Source organism: Nicotiana tomentosiformis, chromosome 2 (genome assembly GCF_000390325.3).
Source record: "Nicotiana tomentosiformis chromosome 2, ASM39032v3, whole genome shotgun sequence".
NCBI classification, from domain to species: domain Eukaryota; kingdom Viridiplantae; phylum Streptophyta; class Magnoliopsida; order Solanales; family Solanaceae; genus Nicotiana; species Nicotiana tomentosiformis.
The window spans coordinates 39,836,581-39,861,156 of record NC_090813.1 but is presented as its reverse complement, the minus strand read 5'-3'; the positions used below and the strand labels follow the sequence as shown (position 1 = coordinate 39,861,156).

The following is a 24,576-nucleotide window of genomic DNA, read 5'->3' as shown; positions in this document are numbered from 1 at the left end:
TTGAAATATCGGGACTTAACTCATTTTACACCATTTTTCAACCCTAAACTTTATAGACTCGAATATCGAAGAAGAATGTCTTCCCTAATTCATTGGTAAGTTGAATATCAATCAATTTCAATTTTTATTTCATGAATTTTATCATCAAATTTATGAATTTCAATTCAAAAATTGGGGGTTTTGGGTAGAATTTAGGAATTTTATAAAATTGAGATTTAGATTTGACATAAATCACATAGCAGGGCTCGGGGGTGACTGGGTAATCATGTTATTGGTCCAAATCTCGAATTTTTACCACGTGGGTCAGGGTTAACTTTTTATTGACTTTTTCAATTTAGTTAAATATTTAACCTTTTTTATTTTTAGGTAGTTTCTACCGCTTGTTTTGATGTGTTTGAGCAGTATTTGACTATATTTGATTGGTCCAGAGGATTGGTCCAAAGGGAAAGCCATGTTAGATTTTGTTTTGTTTTCGGAAAGAGGCAAGTGTTGTGGTTAACCTTGACCTGAGGGAATTAGGACTTGATTGGTCTATCTGCTACTTGCTTTATGTGCGAGAACAAGTTATATGCAAGGTGACGAGTGTATATGCATTTTTATGGGTTTAAGAATGCGTGGTGGACTAATTAATTGCATATTTTCAATTATATTATGCCTTCTTTTACTCCAAGTTATTACTTGTTTCGTGCTTTAATTGATGCATGTCTTTACTTGTCAAACGTGCCTTTACTTGTTACACGCATCTATTTGCTATATGTTCCAAGTATCCATGCCTTTATTTATTGTCTGCTCTTACTCATTCTATGACCTAAATGTTAATAGATAGATGCTATTATTTGTCTCTTGCCTTTACTTGTGCATTTGTCTTTACTTGATTTCTATTTCACTTTAAATTGTTATATTGGATTTGTCTTAGAGAAGTTATACGTTTTGGTTCCTTTTTTGAGATACGCCATAGTTGTTTGAGGAATGTGTGTGTGTGTGTGTATATATATATATATATATATATATATATATATATATATGTTGATCGGGTTGCACATCCTAATGGTGTTATATATATGTGGATTGGGGTTCACGCTGCAATGGTATTATATACATATATATGGATTGGGTTGCATGTTGCAACGGTATTATATATATGTAGATCGATTTGCATGCCACAACACTATTATATAGATACATGGATCGGGTTGCACGCTGAAATGGTATTAGTATTATATAAGTCGATGGGGGTTGCGCGCCGCAATGGGGAAGTTGTATTATGGTTATTCTTTGTTGTTGGTTTCCCGTATTGTGTTATGAAACTGTGTAGTGAAGATATTATGAGGCCCTTCATTATGTATTTCATAATTCGGTTATCATATTAATTAGTTGTTCCCTATTTCATTGTTTTTTTCTACTCATTTCCATACAGGTTCATAGTGATAATCTTGTCATAGCCTCGTAACTACTTCGTCGAGGTTAGGGTCGGCACTTACAGAGTACATGGGATTGGTTGTACTTGTACTACATTTCTGCACTTCTTGTGCAGATCTCGGAGTTAGCCCCTATGGTTAGTAGCGGAGATTTATCGGACCCGTTTTATTAGGAGACTAGAGGTAGAATTGCACAGCGTTCACAGACTTCATGTACTTGTTACACTAGTTTTTGGGATTAGACTAGACCTTGTTTCTTTTAGATTATTATATTACAAAGTGTTTAGTCTTAATTTCTTAATGTTTTTCTTTTGTATTGTTAAATTGAATAACTTATTAGCTAATGTTGGCTTGCCTAGCAAGCGGATGTTAGTTGCCATCACGGACCCATGGTTTGGATCCTGGGTCGTTAAAAGTTGGTATCGGAGCACTAGGTTGCCTAAGTCTCACGAGCCATGAGCAAGCTTAGTAGAGACTTGAGGATCGGTCTGGAGACGTATGTACTTATCTTCTAGATGTTATAAGGCTTTAGGAAATTTCACTTTATTTCTTTAACTTTTAGCGACTATGTTCTATCACTGAGTTTGAATAATTATTCACTTATTCTCTCATAGAGGGTGAGGACACATACGGCATCAACAGCTGCTTAGGAGCCGGAGCCACAGGTTGCATCCACTACCAGGGGTAGAGGCCGTGGCTGAGGTAGAACCTGAGGAAGAGGTAGAGCTCAGCCTAGAGCACGTGCAGCAACAACTGTTGTTGATCTCAGATAGTGCAGGATGTTTAGATTCCTGTTCCGACAAAACTAGTAGGACCACCTAAGGTCCTAGAGAAGGTAATTGCTACCCTAGTGCTTCAGTACCCCTTAGTCCGCATGGTTGGTTTTACGAAGAGTATGGCACATGACGGTTTGTTTCCTATGGCAAAACCGTTTCTCATATTGGGAGGAAGCCAGACTCCCACTACACACATTCTAGAGTAGATGGCTCACGGGTATCAGACCCCAACAATACTACAAGTTTGGATAGTTCTACTTGTTGTTGCTATATAGCCGAGGGAGAGACCCACAATGTCAGCTGAGGGGTTGCAGAGGTTAGAAAAGTTCATCAAGTTGTTTTCCCTCACTCTAGTGGTTCACCTTCTGAGGACTCCTAGGATGTCTTGGACCATTGTCATAAGTTATTGTGCAACATGGGTATAGCGGAGTCCAATAGAGTTCATTTCTTTGTGATTCAGATACATGGTTCTGCCAAGAGGTGGTGGCTCAAGTGTATGTTCAGGCAAGCCATCAGGTTCACCTCCTCTCACTTGGGCTCAGCTCTCATATTTGTTTTTGGAGAACTTCATCCCTTTCTCTAAGAGAGAGGAGTTCTGTAGTTAGTTTGAGCACCATCAGCAAGGTAGCATGACCGTTACACACTATTGGACCAAATTTGTAGGTTTATCACGCCATGTAGCTATCTTGATCCCTATTGAGAGGTAGAAGGTGCGGCGGTTCATAAATGGCCTTACATATGGCATTAGGCTATAGATGGCCAGAGAGACCGAGGATGATATTTCTTTTACCCGGGTACTAGAGATCGCCATGAGGATCAAGCGCATCAGGGGCCAAGTTATGGAGATGACCTCTGATAAGAGGCCCCATCATTTTGGAGGATACAGTGGTGCCTCGCCCAAAGGGAGGTTTATTTATGTGGAGGCCATCCTATCTGGCCAGTTTAGTCGTCTCTACAAGTCACACATAGTACTTCACGCAGTCATGGTACTTATGGAGCTCGTTCTGAGCAGCTAGAATTTAGTGCACCTTTACCTCCCATTTGTGCACAACCAAGTCAAAGCTATCATTATGGTTATTCGATTCATTAGGGTTAGTCTCTCATTCTGCAGCCACTCCAGTCAAGAGAATGCTTTGAGTGTGGAGGTGCGGGTTTTATCAAGAGGTATTGTCCCAAACTTCATAGCAGTATATAACAGCAAAGTACTTGTGCCATGATTCCGGCATCGGTTGCTCCACCACCCGCATAACCAGCTAGAGGCGGGGGTAAGGTAGTCGGAGCTAGAAGTCAGATAGTTAGAGATGGAGGCCAGTCAGTGAGATGTCTTCTGAGAGTAAGAGGTCAGGTTGGTGGAGCCCAACCTCGTTGTTATGCATTTCTAGCTAGACTTGAGGCGGTATCATCCGGATATAGTTATTATGGGTATAATCTCAGCCTATCATAGAGATGTTTTGTTGTTGTTTGATCTGAGTTCTACATATTCTTATGTGTCTTCATATTTAGCTTCGCATTTGAGTATGCATTGTGATTCTCTTTATGTTCCTATTTCTATGACGGTTGGGGATTCCATAATAGGTGATCGGGTGTACAGGTCTTGTGTTGTTACTATTAATGGTTTCGATATTGTAGTTGATCTTATGTTGTTTGATATGGTGGATTTTGAGGTTATTCTTGGAATGGAATGGTTGTCCCTGTATCACGCTCTCTTGGATTACCATGCAAAGACTATGACTTTATCCATGTTGGGGTTGCCTAGATTGGAGTGGAGAAGGACTCTTGGTCACTCTACTAGTAGGGTGGTTTCAAATTTGAAGGCTCAACATATGGTCGAGAAGGAGTGTTTGGCGTATTTGTCTTATATCCATGATTTTAGTGTGGAGGTTCCTTCTATGGATTCGATACGGGTCCTGAGTGAGTTTCCTGAGGTGTTTCCTACATATTTGGCGAGTATGCAACCCGGCAAGGATATCGACTTGTTCATTTATTTGGTTTCGGGCACTCAACCCATTTATATTCCACCGTACCATATGGCTCCAACTGAGTTGAAAGATTTAATAGATAAGTTGCATGATTTGCTTGACAAGGGGTTCATCAGATTGAGTGTTTCACCTAGGGGTGCGCAAATGTTGTTTGTTAAGAAAAAGTACGGATTGATGAGGATGTGCATAGATTATCGGAAGTTGAACTAGGTCACTGTCAAGAACAAGTATCCATTGTCAAGGATTGATGGTTTATTTCACCAGCTTCAGGGTGCCAAGGTGTTTTCCAAGATTGTTTTGAGATCTGGCTACCATTAGGTGAAGATTGGGGCATCATATGTCCCTAAGATAACTTTTAGGACTCAATTTTGTCATAACGAGTTCTCGATGATGTCATTTGGCTTGACTAATGCCCATACAACCTTTATGGACTTGATGAACTGAGTGTTCAAGCCTTATCTGGGTTCTTTTGTGATTGTCTTCATTGATGATATTTTTGCTTACTTCTACAGTCGAGAGGAGCATGAGCAACACCTATGGTAGTGCTTCAGACTTTGAAGGATCGTCAATTGTATGCCATGTTTTCAAAGTGTGAGTTCTGGTTAGACTCGATTGCCTTTTTAGGTCATGGGGTGTCGTACGAGGGTATCAAGGTGGGTCATAAGAAGACTGAGGAAGTTCAGAACTGGCCTAATCCTACTTCATCTATAGAGATTCGAAGCTTCATGGTAGCTTACTATCATCGGTTCGTGGAGGGGTTTTCATCTATGTCTGCCCTATTGACCAAGTTGACCTAGAAGGTTGCTCTTTTTAGATGGTCCGACAAATGTGAGGTGAGATTTTAGAAGCTCAAGACTGCATCTAACACCCCGAAAAATTTTGAAGTTCTTAAGCGCTAATAATAAAGTTGATGTGCACTAGTTATATTATTTTGTGTGTGGATGAGAACTATTAATATGATGTATATAAATTGGATATGATAATAAGTGTATGAGGCATATTATAAGTGATGTGGGGTCTAAGGAGTGCCCTAAGTCCAAGTCGAGTTAAAAATTACATAATAGGATAAAAGTTTCAAATGAGTACTCACAAGACAAAGCGTTGGACGAGCATATATACATATATATAAGGAGTTATGTGACGGATGACCTATAAAATTAAAGCTCTTCGAGTCTAGTTTCTAACGCTTCAAACAGTTAGTCATTTGGACACTCCTACAAGACGTTATGACCAAATTACTAAAGGCTGGCAGAATGCAATTCTACGGCCAATTCTGCGACCGCGGAATCATTCTGCGAGCCGCATAAGTGGTTATGCGACCGTAAAATGGTCGCAGACCTGTCCAGTAAAGCCCATTTCTGGGCATCAGTTTTTCAATGCATTGTGCGACCCGCATACCAATTGTTCGGTCCATTACGCGACCGCAGACCTGAGTTCGGAGGGTTAATTTTCCTATTTTCATAACCCGACCCCATTTTGATAAATAGCCTTTGAGGCATATTTTGGGGTGTTTTTCTGAGTGTTTTAGAGAGAGGTAAGGGCATTTTAGAGAGATAAAGAGGAAACCTAACATTCTAATCATCCAATCTTGCACCAATCCTCAAGAATCAAGGAAGCCAATCACAAGATCTTTATCTAAGAGGTAAGATTCAAACTCCCAGTCTTCAATTTCGAGTTTGGGGTAAAAGATTGGTAATTAGGAGTATGATTCTTGGGTGTAGGAGTATTATGTATATATTCTTGTACCAATAAGTTTTGTGGAAAGATTGTTGAGCTTAAATAAGTAAAGATTGGATTGTGGAATGAAGGAAATCTTGTTGAAGAACCGTGTAGCTAAATTTGCACGCCTAGTGTTTGATAAAATGCTCAAATGAGCTGAAACCATGAATATCTTCCTAATTTGTGTTCAATTTTCTTATGTTTCAAAATAGATTGGGATTGCTAAAATTTTTGAAATATTGTAGTAATTAAAGGAAAGCTTAAAGCGAGGTATGATGGCTAAACTTCTTTCTTAGAATTGAATTCCATGATGTTCTTGTAAGTCCTGAGTTATTATTTATAAATCAACTATTCCGAATAAACTTTGTGTTGAAAGGTATATGTTCAAAATGTGTTCTGGATGCTCTTATCATATGATGTTATCCTTTGGGAATGTGTTCAAAGTATTAGTTGGGTAAAAGAATATTATGACTCCAAGTAGTGTTTCAAGTGAAGGCTATTATGCCAAATTGTGTAAGAAGTCTCAATGTGATTAAGACTCTTAATTGCTCGTAGGTGTACTAAAAGTGGTGATTATAGATTTTTTATTGTCGATAATCTATAAAGATGCTTGAAAGTGAAAGTAGCGAGTTGGGGATATAAAGTATGAACACCGTGCCAAGAATGAAAGTTATACATGTGGCCAATAGCGACAACGAATTGAAATGATGTGTGAAATATTATGAAATTAGCCTTAATTCAACTATTCCAAATTTACACCAAAAATAGAATTATCCAAAAGCTTATGTACTCAAGTCATGTCCAAATGTGGTTATTCGAACTAATACTATGCTTAGTAGCTATTTCCAAAATGTTTTGAGCTCTTACATAATCATGAGTTGAAATGGTGCATTGCCCTTTTGGGGAAAAGTATTTCAAGAATAAATGGTGTTACCCGTCTATGATTTTAACTTGTGCTTCGATTGCCAATCATTTTACTCAATTTCTTGGAAAAAATCCATTATGTTTAAAGTCTTCATTGCCAATGAACCTAAAGTTGTGCTTTTCGGAATAATGTATATGTTGATATTTATGATGATGATCCATGAAAGAAAAGATATGTGGAATATGAAATATGGCCATTGTGCCATGAATGAAGAATCATATGTATGGCCAAGAGATCCAATGAAATAATAATGTTATAAGTGGTTGAAAGTACAGATTAAGTGATATATGGTGTGAAAGGTTATGAGATGTACGTATTCGTAGCCCGTCCAGGGTAGGGGTAAGGCTGTGTACATCCTACCCACCCCAGACCCAACTTGAGGGATTATACTGGGTTGTTGTTGTTGTTGTTGTATGGTGTGAAAGATTATGAGATGTATGTATTTGTACTTTTGTTTCCAATGTGTTATAAGCCCCTATGCTTTTGCGAGTAAAGACTATGATGTTCCTAAATGTTGTAAATGCTCGTAATGTTCTATGATAACCCATGGAAAGTACAAGTAAGTGATAGTATGATCATGAAATGTGGTTGTTGCCTAAATGAGAATTATGAAGTGTTATATGTCCCAATGGTTTCAATTATAGTTTTATGCTTCTGAAATAATGTATGTAAATGACTTCGATTGTTAAGTTCCCAAGAGTCATGAACCTAGATAATGACCTCAGGAGGTCAAGGTAGTGAATAATAAGATGGAAGGGAGATGTCCTCTGTTAAATGATGATTAACCTTAAGAAAAGGAATTGGGCCCATGTGCCATTAAAATTGACTCATTGATTTACCATGCATGTGCTAATGTAATGAGTTGTGTTTCTCCATGATGAGCATGAACATGAAGTATTCCACCTGCATATATTCGGGTGAGGCGGCAGGACCTCTTTGTGTAGGGATTGTGGTATTGTGATACACCTCCACCCGCATATATTGGGGTGAGGCGGTAGGGCTGCTTTGTGTATGGATTATGGTATGGTGATACACCTACACCCACATATATTGGGGTGAGGCGGCAGGGCCGCTTTGTGTAGAGATTGTGGTATCGTGATACACCTCCACCCGCATATGTTGTGGTGAGGCGACAAGGACGATTTGTGTGAAGGTGGTTATAATGTATCCCCGACTTAATATCTATAAATTTGAATGGATGCTCTTGATAAATTTGCTTGACGTTAATGGCTATCTAAGACCTTTTATTGTAACCATGATTCATCATATTCATGTTGTATTTCGAAGCCCTTGAATAGGTGTATTTGTATTGTGTAAGTGAACACTGTGAACGGTCTATGAAATGCACAGGTGTATTGTATAGGTTATACTATGAACGGTCTATGAGACACATAGGTGTATAATGTGATATGTGAACACTAAGGACAGTCTATGAAATGTATATATGTAAAATAAGGGAGGAAGATGCCACTTTCGTTGGCCTTATTTGTACATGTTGTTACAATTACATTATATTATGTATTCCATGTATAGTTCTTATGGCTCAATTAATACTAGAAGATGTTTAGAATGAGGCAAGTATAGTAAGACTTGAAATGTGATTCTATGGGATGTTTCGTAGTTTCTTGGTGTACTTCATTTGCCTCTTATTTGAGTTTTCGTATTTTCATATGTTGTTTTTACTGCCTTATATACGAGTACAATTCCACATGTACTCACGTCCCTTTTTCCGGGGACGCTGCATCTTTTAATGGATGCAAGGTAAACTTCTATAGGATGATATGTACCTTTGATAGGGATCTTCTTCACTACTCAACTTATGGTGAGCCCGCTACAGTTCAAGTTAGTGTTTGGGTCTAGTTTATTTTATGTATATAGGTATGTATTGTCATAGAAGCTCCATGTACACTGTGGGTCATGTGATTAAAGATTTGAGTTTTGTCATGTATTTATGTTCACAGTGTTTACAGCTATTTATAGAGCTGTGTAACCACCACGAGAAAGAAAATATGGGCCATTGAGCCAAATGTACTCAATATGAAAGGAAAGATCTAATTATTTTATGGTAAATCATGCATGAGTGGTGATGAGAGCATAATGTTAATTAGGCTTGCTCGACTGGGTTCACTCGGTTGAGCGCCGGTGACGCTCCTCGATTTCGGGGCATGACAAACTTGGTATCAGGGCCTAGTTTAGGGGTCCTAAGGTGTCATGGAGTTGTGTCAGTAGAGCACCTCTTATCGGTGTGTTGCCGGCCACACTTATAATAGGGAGGCTACAACGACATTTAGGAAATATTTCTCTTCTTCTATACTCGATCGTGTGTTAAGGTTCCAAGTTAGTCTCGGATTTCCTTTGTTAATACCAAGGAATGTTGCACATCGTGCTACGAAATGAGAAAGGCCTAAGGATTAAAGGAATGACGCACATGACAATCATAACGTGTGAGGTGCCCAATTGTCCTCGTAATAGAGGAAGGAAAAGTCAAGGATACGACCAAGGTAAGCAAGGTCATATAGTTGTCATCGAGAGTCATAGTTTTTGATTTCATGTATATGGTGCAATGTGGTGTTATCTATATGTTGTTTAGGATTGTTTCTGGGATTCTCTGACAGGTGGATAGGCCCAGTTACAGGGGAAACTGTAAGGACCCGTAAAAATTTAAACAAAAAATTCAGGGTTTCGTGGTGCTAAGATAGATCTCTGCATTATATTAGTAGAAATTGTTCGGACTTTTTGGATTTAACAGTACCCTACGAACTAAGAGGAAAATGTTTCACAGAAGAACGTATTTCTACGGCCCATTATGCGGCTGCATAATCACTCTGCAGACCGCATAATGGCCGCAGAGTGAAGCAGTAATTTTTGCCAACTTGGGGTCAATTTTGCGGTTGATTATGCGATCGCATAATCGATATGCAGACCGCATATCGATCGCATAATCCCTCTTGAGATTTTGCGAAGGGAGTTCTGCAGTGCATTATGCGACCGCAGAATGAGTATGTGTACCGCATACTAGTCGCATACCTGGGACGTAAGTTCAGGCCCCTGAGGGCCATTTCTGCGGTCACTTCACGGACCGTATAACCAGTATGTGATCGCATATGCGACCGCAGACCTGTGTCGGGGCACCCTTTTACTTAATTTAAAACCCGACCCCCATTCTGTTAAAACACCCCTTTAGTCCATTTTGAAGTTCATTTCTCATATTTCTAGTGTGTGAGAGAGAGAGGGTTCTAGAGGGAGGGCCTAATTTTCATCAATCAATCTTCAACCATCACTAAAAGCTTGGAAATACTCAAGTAGAGCACTCAATTTCTTCATCCAAAAATAAGATTTCATCACCCCAACTCTTAATTTCAAACATAGAAATAATGGGGTACTAGGGTAATACTTCATGGGTATGAGAGTGGTTCATCTTGCATGCATGTGATAAAGAGTATGGGAAAAATAAAAAATAAAAAATAAAAGAACTAGAACCATGAACGTTTTCCTAATTTTGGGTTCAATTTGTATATTGCTAAAATAGATTGAGGTTGCTAAAGGTTCCGGATAATTGTAGAGTCTAAAGAAGCGCTATTGAGGTATGTTGGCTAAACTTTCTCTCTTGGAATTGAATTCCATAATGTTTCTGTAAGTTTCAAAGTGTGGGTTACGTATTAAAAGGTTATGGCTTTGAGTCATGTTCCAATACAAGATAGAATTGTCTAAAAGCTTTTGTACTAAATTCATGCCCAGTAGTGGCTGCTTTAACTAATGCTTTGATTTATAAATATATCCAGTGTGATTCGAGTTCTATATACTCATGTGTTGAAATTGTACATTGTCATTTCAGGGGGAGAGTATTGCAAGAGTAAATGGTGTATTGACTGTTTATGATTTTTCATGTGTGTTTCTATTGTTGGTTGGTATGCTTCATTCTTTGGGAAGAAACCATTTGTGTTTGAAGTTTCCATTTCAAATGGATTTGAAGTATATGATTTTTAAAATATCCTATATGTTGATACTTGATGGTGATGTTTGAAATTGAAAGAGGTGAAAGTGTGGAATATGAAATACAGCCATCGTGCCAGGAATAAAGAATCTTGTGAATGGCCTAATGAGCCAAGGAAATATTGTCGTTGTGAATGACTGTAAATACTAATGCGAATTCATACAATGTCAAAGATGTTGAGGTGAGTACAATCGTATTTATGATATTTCTTTTTGCAAATCAAATCAAAATTATTTTTGGGAGCATCATTAGCAATACCGAGGAAGGGTGGGTCATAAGGCCCACACCTGAAACTACATGTGCCGGTGTAGGGGTGGATTGTGATATTATTCCCCTTAATTGGGATGAAACTGGAACCTTTGTGGATTGGAAGAGTCAACCCGCACGGCATATGTGGGAAGGCGGCCTAGCTGATTGGGTGGAGATCAGACGCCATATTGCGCATATGGTGGTACTACTCTTGGTAACAACTTTTTTTCGCATCACATGTCAAACCACATTGTTCGTGGGGAGATGGCCTAGCCGATCGGGCGTGATCGGACTCCGTGCTAACAAAGACTGTGGTATATCGGTGCTAATGATCTCCCAACCAAAATTATATATGAAGTTTGTATTTTAGAAATTATTATGTTTTAACTGAACGTTTAGATATTGTTGATTGTGACTTGCTATTTCTATGTGTTGCCTTTTCTTATATGGGCATTCTATTTTGGAAGAGGATTTTTATCTATACATACTAGTGTTATTCGACAGTACTAACCTCCCTTTTGCCGGGAGCGCTGCATCTCTAATGGATGCAGGTGGTTCTTCAGCAGCCGACATTGATCAGTGATAGCAGTACACTCTTTTCAGCTGACTTGGTGAGCCCCACTTCATTATGAGGTCATGTATCATTTGCTTCTCATGTATAGTGTTTTGAGGTATAGCCGAGGCCTTGTTGCCGGTATTTTCATATTACTCTTCTATTGTATTTAGAGGCTCCGTAGATAGGTTGTGGGTTATGGTTGATGTTGGGAATTGAACTAGAAATGTTGGTACTTGGAAATTATGTTTTTCATTAATTCTATAAACTCGTAATGCTTTGGAAATTATGAATGAAACTACTAATGGAAAGGAAAAGGAAGCTGTTAATAAAATCTTTTCAGTTATTGATTAATGGAGTACATCTCCTCTTTATTCATGGATGAGTTTGGGTAGAAGTAAGTCTAATAGGCTTGCTCGGCTGGGTTCTCTAGATTGAGCGCCGGTCGCGCTCCCTGAGTTTGGGGCGTGACAAGCATGGTATCAGAGCCTAAGGTTTTAAAGTGTCCTAGGATATCTCGGAGCCGTATCTAGTAGAGTCCTTCTTATCGGTGTGTTGTCGACCACATCTATAATGAGGAGGCTACTTGGACATTTAGGAATTTCACACTTCTTTGATACTCCAGATCGTGCGATAGAGCTCAAGATAGGAAGCTAATTTCCTCGTTTTGTCTCATGATATTTTTCAGATGAGTAATCCACGAGTTAAAAACAATGAGTAGGGAATGACTGCTCCATTGAATCTAGGGGAGATTACACAAGAGTTTGTTGGGAGAATGCGTCGAGTCATGGAGGGGTTGGAAGAACTTGTTGCTAAGGGAAGTGTTCTTATTCCTACCATTGTCACCGCACCATCGGATAACCCTTGAAATATGTTATGGCTGTGGAAAGAGGGGGCACAAGAAGAACAAATGCCCTAGGTTGGGTACACCTATCCAGTTATGTCCATCATGCGGGAAGGAACATTTGGCATCGTGTTGTGAGTATGCTCAGCAGCGCGTTGGAGGTGGTATCTTTGGGCAATTCCAAAGGCCAACACAGTAATCCGGTGCTGGAATTGTTAATCCCTCATTGGAAGCTTGGAGGAAGGATAAGGGGTATGCTTATGATGTATGCAAAAAGGGTAAATATCCGGTCAGCGAGAAGAGTCAGTTCAGCAGACCTCATCCCTGTTATGTGAAGTGTGGGAGATGCTATCCAGGAGTGTGTCACTATAGTACAAAGGCATGCTACAAGTGTGGTATGATGGGCAACTTTCAAAGAGATTGTTATTTGTCTCGCCAGAGCATGGGCAATGGTATGGCACAGCCAGCCAGTCCTGTAGCTGCTACATCCACAACGCCTCCCCCAGCTAGAGGCACTATAACGCCTGCATGGCGTGGAACAACTAGGGGTGGTATTCAGAGCTCGGGAGGGCCCAATAGGTTTTATGCTATGAGGAGACGTCAAAAGTTTGAGGCTTCTCTAGATGCGGTTACAGGTATATTGACTGTCCGATCGCATGATGTGTATTTTGTTATTGATCCCGGTTCCACTTTGTCATATGTCACCTCTTATGTTACTATGGAAGTTGGGATAGAACCGAAACAACTTTATGAGTCGTTCTCTGTATCTACACTTAGAACGAGGCACAATATTCGTGAAGCCTTTTTATCACAATTCCTTATATTTACAACCTCTTAAGAAATTGAGTTCTATAATGGGTTCCTTGAATTGCGTTATAACCCTAGGTTAATACTTCGCACTGCTTCCCTAAGTTCTCAACAAGGGACAATACCTGATGAATTTCGTACGGAACCTTTTGATTCAAATGGATAACATCTGCTCATTTGTGCCTATACATGCATCACCGTAATATTTACCTATGCGATATCATATCCAATGGAAAGCAGCCTAGTGTTGAGATCCTTCTTGAGTCACTGTTTTCCTCTCCGGTATATGTGACTTCTATGGTTGGAACAATTATTCTACTCCTTTATGAATAGTATCATGAATACTTTTCATTGTCTAGTAACATGAGAGTATATCTTAGCACCTATCATGTGCGTACATGCCAATTGAAAAGAGGCCACTTATCCGCATAAAGTTTCTGAGCAACTTGAGATTTATCACAAATTTGTCACAGGGAGGTCTTGTTGTTTACCCATCTCAGTATGACTTTCATGTCCACCTAGATCATGCCTTAGTGAGTAACTCACCTTGTTCCCAGTATTGTGGTTGCCCGTGAATAGGCCTCAAGTTGTTATGGCAAAAACATGTCTAGCTCACGGAAAAGTGTTCATTCACTCTAACTAATACATGATTTCATCCAACATTAAGATGTCCTAGTTACATGATTCCACTTGTGTGAGATTGAAAGTTGAGCAGCCTTATGATGAGCATATTGAATTGAAAGACAAACTCATCGTATCTCTAGTCCTCTCACATAGGATCAAATATTGGCAAAGGTTAAGCTGTGGGAATAATAATAATCTCACAAGTGTTCAACTTATTTTCATCCTCGTAAGCTTGTGGAATAGATTCCTTGTGCTAGTTACTGTTAAGAGTGTAATGCAACTTTGTGTATCTTGAAACCCATATCATATTCAGGGTGCTAGAATATTCTCATTTCGAGTTAAACTGATTTTCTCTACATTCCAAGAGCCGACTAGTGTCAAATAAGTGCTATCTCTCTTTGAGGCCTACTATTGCCAAATAAGGCAGGTATGGAATGAAACAGTTGTTGTTGTCCTTTTCCTGGCTCATAGTATTCCAAGAATAACTGACGCTAATGTCTTTATCTTCCCGACCATGCCTCCCATATGTCACATGTTTAAAATGACTCATTTATTTAAATCTCCTTATCATGAACCTGATCCCTACATTATCTATGCTTACTAGGCAACTCTATGACTTGTTTGTTGAACCGATGGTGTCACCACAACGAATCTCCATGTCAGCACTATTGGTAGTGACCTTCATGTCTCTTAGGATATAACCTCCTGAAATCTCGTGCTCAGCATGTCGATGAATTCTTGAATATTTCTAGCAAATCCCGAACCTCGTTGTTCCGGTTTGTAGCAAATCTATCGAGTATTGTAGGTTCAGGCATGTCAAAAAAGAAGCATCATCCCTTGATCAAGTATATGGGATTGGAAATTTTATGGTCATAGTCAAGCTAGCACATCTTAGAGAAATTGTTGGAGGTTGCCAAAGGTTTAGTTTGGGTGTTCGGCGTGGAGATTTAGAGTTGAAGAAAGTGAATGGGTTATTCTCAATATTTTCTACGTGAGGGTGTTATGTGAATTGTTAATAAAGGTAAAATATTTGAAGTCACATTAGGCCTTATGGAATTTTGAAAGGAAATAGGCTAAAGTATGAGTATGATGTTTCCCTATTATTGTTCTCCGTATACCCGATGTTTCATTTGTCTATGTCTAATAAGGTGAAGATAAGGGATAATGGGATTGTGAGGAGCAACTATTTGCTATCCTTGTTAGAAAAGTCTGGGAGTTGAGATTGTCTCCGTTAATGTGTTATGGCGAACTCTGTAAGTCGAGGAGACCACATGGAGGGGCAAAAGCGTTAAGGAAATAAAATGTTCCCACTTGAGTGTATAGGCTAATGATTGTGATTTAAAAGGTACTTCTGTGTGTTATGATTTAAATATGTGAAACTCATGTCCAGATACCACTCTAGATAGTATAATGCCTCTAATGATGAGATTAGTGATGCTGTTATATATGGTGATGTTTTGTCAAGTTGTGGATGTGTTGTTGGGAATTGTTTTGGTGTTACTCTGACAGGTGAATAGGCCTAAATACAAAGAAAACACTGGCGAAATTTTCAGAAAGTTAGGTAAATCTGGGGCTGATGTTATGTGGTAGAACTGAAACTGTGTTAAGCAAACTTTGATCCTCATTCGAGGACGAATGATCTTAAGTAGGGGAGGATGTAAGGACCCGTAAAAATTTAAACCAAAAACTTGGGGGTTTAGTGGTGCTAAGATAGATCCCTGCATTATATTAATAGAAATTCTTCTTTTTGGATTGAACAGTACCCTACGGACTAAGAGGAAAATGTTTCGCAGAAGAACGCATTTCTGCGGCCCATTTTGTGGCCGCATAATCAGTCTGCGGACCGCATAATGGCAGCAGAGTGAAGCAGTAAGTTTGGCCAACTTGGTGTTAGTTTTGCGGTCGATTATGTGATCGCATAATCGATATGCGGATCGCATATCGATCACATAATCCCTCTTGAGTTTTTACGGAGAGAGTTCTGCGGTGCATTATGCGACCGCAGAACGAGTATGCGTACCGCATACTGGTCGCATACCTGGGCCGTAAGTTCAGGCCCTTGAGGGCCATTTCTGCGGTCACTTTGCGGACCGCATAACCATTATGCGGTCGCATATGCGACCGCAGACCTGTGTCGGGGCACCCATTTTCTTAATTTAAAACCCGATCCCCATTCCGTTAAAACACCCTTTTAGTCCATTTTGATGTTCATTTCTAGTGTAAGAGATAGAGGGTTCTAGAGGGAGGGCCTAATTTTCATCAATCAATATTCAACCATCACTCAAAGCTTGGAAATACTCAAGTAGAGCACCCAATTTATTCATCCAAAAAAGTAAGATTTCAACACCCCAACTCTTAATTTCAAACATAGCAATAATGGGGTACTAGGGTAATACTTCATGGGTATGAGAGTGGTTCATCTTGCATGCATGTGATAAAGAGTGTGGGAAAAATAAAAAAAAGTGAGCTAGAACCATGAACGTTTTCCTAATTTTGGGTTCAATTTGTATATTGCTAAAATAGATTGAGGTATCTAAGGGTTCCGGATAATTGTAGAGTCTAAAGAAGCGCGATTGAGGTATGTTGGCTAAAATTTCTCTCTTGGAATTGAATTCCATAATGTTTCTGTAAGTTTCAAAGTGTGGGTTACGTATTAAAAGGTTATGGCTTTGAGTCGTATTCCAATAAAAGATAAAATTGTCTAAAAGTTTTTGTACTAAATTCATGCCCGTTAGTGGCTGCTTTAACTAATGCTTTGATTTATAAATATATCCAGTGTGATTCGAGTTCTATATACTCATGTGTTGAAATTGTACATTGTCATTTCTGGGGGAGAGTATTGCAAGAGTAAATGGTGTATTGACTGTTTATGATTTTTCATGTGTATTTCTATTGTTGGTTGGTATACTTCATTCTTTGGGAAGAAACCATTTGTGTTTGAAGTTTCCATTTCAAATGGATTTGAAGTATATGATTTTTAAAATATCCTATATGTTGATACTTGATGGTGATGTTTGAAATTGAAAGAGGTGAAAGTGTGGAATATGAAATACAGCCATCGTGCCATGAATAAAGAATCTTGTGAATGGCCTAATGAGCCAAGGAAATATTGTCGTTGTGAATGACTGGAAATACTAATGCGAATTCATACAATGTGAAAGATGTTGAGGTGAGTACAATCGTATTTATGATATTTCTTTTTGCAAATCAAATCAAAACTATTTTTGGAAGCATCATTAGCAATACCGAGGAAGGGTGGGTCATAAGGCCCACACCTGAAACTACATGTGCCAGTGTAGGGGTGGATTGTGATATTATTCCCCTTAATTGGGATGAAACTGGAACCTTTGTGGATTGGAAAAGTCAACCCGCACGGCATATGTGGGAAGGCGACCTAGTTGATCGGGTGGAGATCAGACGCCATATTGCACATATGGTGGTACTACTCCTGGTAACAACTTTCTTTCGCATCACATGTCAAACCACATTGTTCATGGGGAGATGGCCTAGCCGATCGGGGGTGATCGGACTCCGTGCTAACAAACACGGTGGTATATCGGTGCTAATGATCTCCCAACCAAAATTATATATGAAGTTTGTATTTTAGAAATTATTATGTTTTAACTGGACGTTTGGATATTGTTGATTGTAACTTGCTGTTTCTATGTGTTGCCTTTTATTATATGGGCATTCTATTTTGAAAGAGGATTTTTAGCTATACATACTAGTGCTATTCGATAGTACTAACCTCCCTTTTGCCGGGGGCGCTGCATCTTTAATGGATGCAGTGGTTCTTCAGTAGGCGGCATTGATCAGTGATAGCAGTACACTCTTTTCAGCTGACGTGGTGAGCCCCACTTCATTCCAGGGTCATGTATCTTTTTCTTCTCATGTACAGTGTTTTGATGTATAGCCGGGGCCTTGTTGCGGGTATTTCCATATTACTCTTCTATTGTATTTAGAGGCTCTGTAGACAGGTTGTGGGTTATGGTTGATGTTAGGAATTGAACTAAAAATGTTGGTACTTCGAAATAATGTTTTTCATTTATTCTATAAACTCGTAATGTTTTGGAAATTTTGAATGAAGCTACTAATGGAGATGAAAAGGAAGTTGTTAATAAAATATTTTCAGTGATTGATTAATGGAGTACATCTCCTCTTTATTCATGGATGAGTTTGGGTAGAAGTAAGTCTAATAGGCTTGCTCGGCCGGGTTCTCTCGGTTGAGTGTCAGTCGCGCTCCTTGAGTTTGTGGCGTGACAAAAACTCTGCCGAAATTTTAAAGAATTTGTAAAGATAGCCAAATTTTTAAGGGCCATCAGCAAGTTGAGATTTGGAAAGTAAGTATAAGACCCGTGTAGTCAAAAGTTCCTATGCATAATAATTGGAGGTAAAATGATGGTAACTCTATTATTAGAAGTGACTTTTAAAACATTCGAGGACCAATCCTCAAGAATCAAGGAAGCCAATCACAAGATCTTTATCTAAGAGGTAAGATTCAAACTCCCAGTCTTCAATTTCGAGTTTGGGGTAAAAGATTGGTAATTAGGAGTATGATTCTTGGGTGTAGGAGTATTATGTATATATTCTTGTACCAATAAGTTTTGTGGAAAGATTGTTGAGCTTAAATAAGTAAAGATTGGATTGTGGAATGAAGGAAATCTTGTTGAAGAACCGTGTAGCTAAATTTGCACGCCTAGTGTTTGATAAAATGCTCAAATGAGCTGAAACCATGAATATCTTCCTAATTTGTGTTCAATTTTCTTATGTTTCAAAATAGATTGGGATTGCTAAAATTTTTGAAATATTGTAGTAATTAAAGGAAAGCTTAAAGCGAGGTATGATGGCTAAACTTCTTTCTTAGAATTGAATTCCATGATGTTCTTGTAAGTCCTGAGTTATTATTTATAAATCAACTATTCCGAATAAACTTTGTGTTGAAAGGTATATGTTCAAAATGTGTTCTGGATGCTCTTATCATATGATGTTATCCTTTGGGAATGTGTTCAAAGTATTAGTTGGGTAAAAGAATATTATGACTCCAAGTAGTGTTTCAAGTGAAGGCTATTATGCCAAATTGTGTAAGAAGTCTCAATGTGATTAAGACTCTTAATTGCTCGTAGGTGTACTAAAAGTGGTGATTATAGATTTTTTATTGTCGATAATCTATAAAGATGCTTGAAAGTGAAAGTAGCGAGTTGGGGATATAAAGTATGAACACCGTGCCAAGAATGAAAGTTATACATGTGGCCAATAGCGACAACGAATTGAAATGATGTGTGAAATATTATGAAATTAGCCTTAATTCAACTATTCCAAATTTACACCAAAAATAGAATTATCCAAAAGCTTATGTACTCAAGTCATGTCCAAATGTGGTTATTCGAACTAATACTATGCTTAGTAGCTATTTCCAAAATGTTTTGAGCTCTTACATAATCATGAGTTGAAATGGTGCATTGCCCTTTTGGGGAAAAGTATTTCAAGAATAAATGGTGTTACCCGTCTATGATTTTAACTTGTGCTTCGATTGCCAATCATTTTACTCAATTTCTTGGAAAAAATCCATTATGTTTAAAGTCTTCATTGCCAATGAACCTAAAGTTGTGCTTTTCGGAATAATGTATATGTTGATATTTATGATGATGATCCATGAAAGAAAAGATATGTGGAATATGAAATATGGCCATTGTGCCATGAATGAAGAATCATATGTATGGCCAAGAGATCCAATGAAATAATAATGTTATAAGTGGTTGAAAGTACAGATTAAGTGATATATGGTGTGAAAGGTTATGAGATGTACGTATTCGTAGCCCGTCCAGGGTAGGGGTAAGGCTGTGTACATCCTACCCACCCCAGACCCAACTTGAGGGATTATACTGGGTTGTTGTTGTTGTTGTTGTATGGTGTGAAAGATTATGAGATGTATGTATTTGTACTTTTGTTTCCAATGTGTTATAAGCCCCTATGCTTTTGCGAGTAAAGACTATGATGTTCCTAAATGTTGTAAATGCTCGTAATGTTCTATGATAACCCATGGAAAGTACAAGTAAGTGATAGTATGATCATGAAATGTGGTTGTTGCCTAAATGAGAATTATGAAGTGTTATATGTCCCAATGGTTTCAATTATAGTTTTATGCTTCTGAAATAATGTATGTAAATGACTTCGATTGTTAAGTTCCCAAGAGTCATGAACCTAGATAATGACCTCAGGAGGTCAAGGTAGTGAATAATAAGATGGAAGGGAGATGTCCTCTGTTAAATGATGATTAACCTTAAGAAAAGGAATTGGGCCCATGTGCCATTAAAATTGACTCATTGATTTACCATGCATGTGCTAATGTAATGAGTTGTGTTTCTCCATGATGAGCATGAACATGAAGTATTCCACCTGCATATATTCGGGTGAGGCGGCAGGACCTCTTTGTGTAGGGATTGTGGTATTGTGATACACCTCCACCCGCATATATTGGGGTGAGGCGGTAGGGCTGCTTTGTGTATGGATTATGGTATGGTGATACACCTACACCCACATATATTGGGGTGAGGCGGCAGGGCCGCTTTGTGTAGAGATTGTGGTATCGTGATACACCTCCACCCGCATATGTTGTGGTGAGGCGACAAGGACGATTTGTGTGAAGGTGGTTATAATGTATCCCCGACTTAATATCTATAAATTTGAATGGATGCTCTTGATAAATTTGCTTGACGTTAATGGCTATCTAAGACCTTTTATTGTAACCATGATTCATCATATTCATGTTGTATTTCGAAGCCCTTGAATAGGTGTATTTGTATTGTGTAAGTGAACACTGTGAACGGTCTATGAAATGCACAGGTGTATTGTATAGGTTATACTATGAACGGTCTATGAGACACATAGGTGTATAATGTGATATGTGAACACTAAGGACAGTCTATGAAATGTATATATGTAAAATAAGGGAGGAAGATGCCACTTTCGTTGGCCTTATTTGTACATGTTGTTACAATTACATTATATTATGTATTCCATGTATAGTTCTTATGGCTCAATTAATACTAGAAGATGTTTAGAATGAGGCAAGTATAGTAAGACTTGAAATGTGATTCTATGGGATGTTTCGTAGTTTCTTGGTGTACTTCATTTGCCTCTTATTTGAGTTTTCGTATTTTCATATGTTGTTTTTACTGCCTTATATACGAGTACAATTCCACATGTACTCACGTCCCTTTTTCCGGGGACGCTGCATCTTTTAATGGATGCAAGGTAAACTTCTATAGGATGATATGTACCTTTGATAGGGATCTTCTTCACTACTCAACTTATGGTGAGCCCGCTACAGTTCAAGTTAGTGTTTGGGTCTAGTTTATTTTATGTATATAGGTATGTATTGTCATAGAAGCTCCATGTACACTGTGGGTCATGTGATTAAAGATTTGAGTTTTGTCATGTATTTATGTTCACAGTGTTTACAGCTATTTATAGAGCTGTGTAACCACCACGAGAAAGAAAATATGGGCCATTGAGCCAAATGTACTCAATATGAAAGGAAAGATCTAATTATTTTATGGTAAATCATGCATGAGTGGTGATGAGAGCATAATGTTAATTAGGCTTGCTCGACTGGGTTCACTCGGTTGAGCGCCGGTGACGCTCCTCGATTTCGGGGCATGACAAACTTGGTATCAGGGCCTAGTTTAGGGGTCCTAAGGTGTCATGGAGTTGTGTCAGTAGAGCACCTCTTATCGGTGTGTTGCCGGCCACACTTATAATAGGGAGGCTACAACGACATTTAGGAAATATTTCTCTTCTTCTATACTCGATCGTGTGTTAAGGTTCCAAGTTAGTCTCGGATTTCCTTTGTTAATACCAAGGAATGTTGCACATCGTGCTACGAAATGAGAAAGGCCTAAGGATTAAAGGAATGACGCACATGACAATCATAACGTGTGAGGTGCCCAATTGTCCTCGTAATAGAGGAAGGAAAAGTCAAGGATACGACCAAGGTAAGCAAGGTCATATAGTTGTCATCGAGAGTCATAGTTTTTGATTTCATGTATATGGTGCAATGTGGTGTTATCTATATGTTGTTTAGGATTGTTTCTGGGATTCTATGACAGGTGGATAGGCCCAGTTACATGGGAAACTCTGCCGAAACTTTTAAGAATTTGTAAACATAGCGAAATTTTTAAGGGCCATCAGTAAGTTGAGATTTTGGAAAGGAGGTATAAGACCCGTGTAGTCATAAGTGCCTATGCATAATAATTGGAGGTAAAAGGATGGTAACTATATTATTAAAAGTGACTTTTAAAACATTTAAGGACGAATGTTCTTAAGTGGGGGAGAATATAACACCCCGGAAAATTTCGAAGTACATAAGCGCTATTAAGAAATTTGAAGTGTGCTAGGTATATTATTTTGTGTCTGGAAGAGGACTATTAATATGATGTATATAAATTGGATATGATAATAAGCGTACGAGTCATATTATAAGTGTTGTGGGGTCTAAGGAGAGCCCTAAGTCCAAGTCGAGTTGGAAATTACATGATAGGCTAAAAGTTTCAAATGAGTTCTCACAACACCAAACATTGGACAAGCATATATATATATATATATATATATATATATATATATATATAAGGCGTTATGTGATCGATGAGCTATAAAATTAAAGATCTTCGAGTCTAGTATCTAAAGCTTCAACCCGTTTGTAATTTGAACACTCCTACAAGACGTTATGACCAAATTACTAAAGGCTAGTAGAATGCAATTCTGCGGCCAATTCTGCGACCGCAGAATCATTTTGCGAGCCGCAGATGTGGTTATGCGACCGCAAAATGGTTGCGGACCTGTCCTGTGAAGCCCATTTTTGGGCATCAGTTTTTTGGTGCATTGTGCGACCCGCATACCAATTGTGCGGTCCATTGTGCGACCGCAGACCTAAGTTTGGAGGGTTAATTTTCCTATTTTCATAACCCGACCCTATTTTGATAAATAGCCTTTGGGGCTTATTTTGGGGTATTTTTATGAGGGTTTTAGAGAGAGGTAAGAGCATTTTAGATAGATAAGGAGTAAACCTAACATTCTAATCATCCAATCTTGCACCAATCCTCAAGAATCAAGGAAGACAATCACAAGATCTTCATCTAAGAGGTTAGATTCAAACTCCTAGTCTTCAATTTCGAGTTTGGGGTAAACGATTGGTGATTAGGAGTATGATTCTTGGGTGTAGGAGTATTATGTATATATTCTTGTACCAATAAGGGTTGTGGGAAGATTGTTGAGCTAAAATAAGTAAATATTGTGTTGTGGAATGGAGGAAATCTTGTAGAATAACCTTGTAGCCAAATTTACACACCTAGTGTTTGATAAAATGCTCAAATGACATGAACCATTTTTTTTTCTAATTTGTGTTCAAAGTTTTTATGTTTCAAAATAGATTGGGATTGCTAGAATTTCCGAAACGTTATAGTAATTAAAGAAAAGGTTAAAGCGAGGTATGTTGGCTAAACTTATTTCCTAGAATTGAATTCCATGATGTTCATGTAAGTCCTGAGTTATTCTTTATAAATCAACTATTCCGAATAAACTTTGTGTTGAAAGGTATATGTTCAAAATGTGTTCCGGATGCTCTTATCATATGATGTTATCCTTCGGGAATGAGTTCAAAGTATTAGTTGGGTATAAGAATATTATGACTCCAAGTAGTGTCTCAAGTGAAGGCTATTATGCCAAATTGTGTAAGAAGTCTCAATATTCTTAAGACTCTTAATTGCTCATAGGTGTACTAAAAGTCATGATTAGAGATTCTTTGTTGTCGATAATCTATAAAGATGCTTGAAAGTGAAAGTAGTGAGTTGGGGATATAAAGTATAAACACCGTGCCAAGAATGAAAGTTATACTTGTGGCCAATAGCGCCAACGAAATGAAATGATGTGTGAAGTATTATGAAATGTGCCTTGATTCAACTATTCCAAATTGACTTCGAAAATAGAATTATCCAAAAGCTTATGTACTCAAGTCATGTCCAAATGTGGTTATTCGAACTAATGCTATGCTTGGTAGGTATTTCCAATATGTTTTGAGCTCTAAGATAATCATGAGTTGAAATGGTGTATTTCCCTTTTAGGGAAAAGTATTTCAAGAATAAATGGTGTGTTACTCATTTATGATTTTTACTTGTGCTTCGATTGCCAATCATTTTACTCAATTTCTTGGAAAGAAATCCATTGTGTTTAAAGTCTTCATTGCCAATGAACCTAAAGTTGAGATTTCTGAATATTGTATATGTTGATATTTATGATGATGATCCATGAAAGAAAATATATTAAAGTGTGGAATATGAAATACGGCCATTATGCCATGAATGAATAATCATATGTATGGCCAATAGAGCCAATGAAATAATAATGTTGTAAGTGGTTGAAAGTACCATTTAAGTGATATATGATGTGAAAGGTTATGAGATGTACATATTCGTTGCCCGTCCAGGGTAGGGGTAAGGCTGTGTACATCCTACCCTCCCCAGACCCCACTTGTGGGATTATACTGGATTGTTGTTGTTGTTGTTGTTGTATGGTGTGAAAGGTTATGAGATGTACGTATTTGTACTTTTGTTTCCAATGTGTTATAAGACCTTATGCTCTTGCGAGTAAAGACTATGATGTTCCTAAATTTTCTAAATGCTCTTAATGTTCTA

At 38.3% G+C, this 24,576-nt stretch overlaps 1 protein-coding gene across 1 annotated transcript; it reads left to right on the top strand.

Moving 5' to 3' along the window:
- The first annotated feature begins 3,744 nt into the window (after positions 1 to 3,744).
- On the top strand, positions 3,745 to 4,383 carry LOC138904651 (uncharacterized). The gene has a single exon (XM_070193157.1). It carries the CDS (start codon positions 3,745 to 3,747, stop codon positions 4,381 to 4,383), a length of 639 nt encoding a protein of 212 aa, XP_070049258.1.
- The last annotated feature ends 20,193 nt before the right edge of the window (positions 4,384 to 24,576 follow it).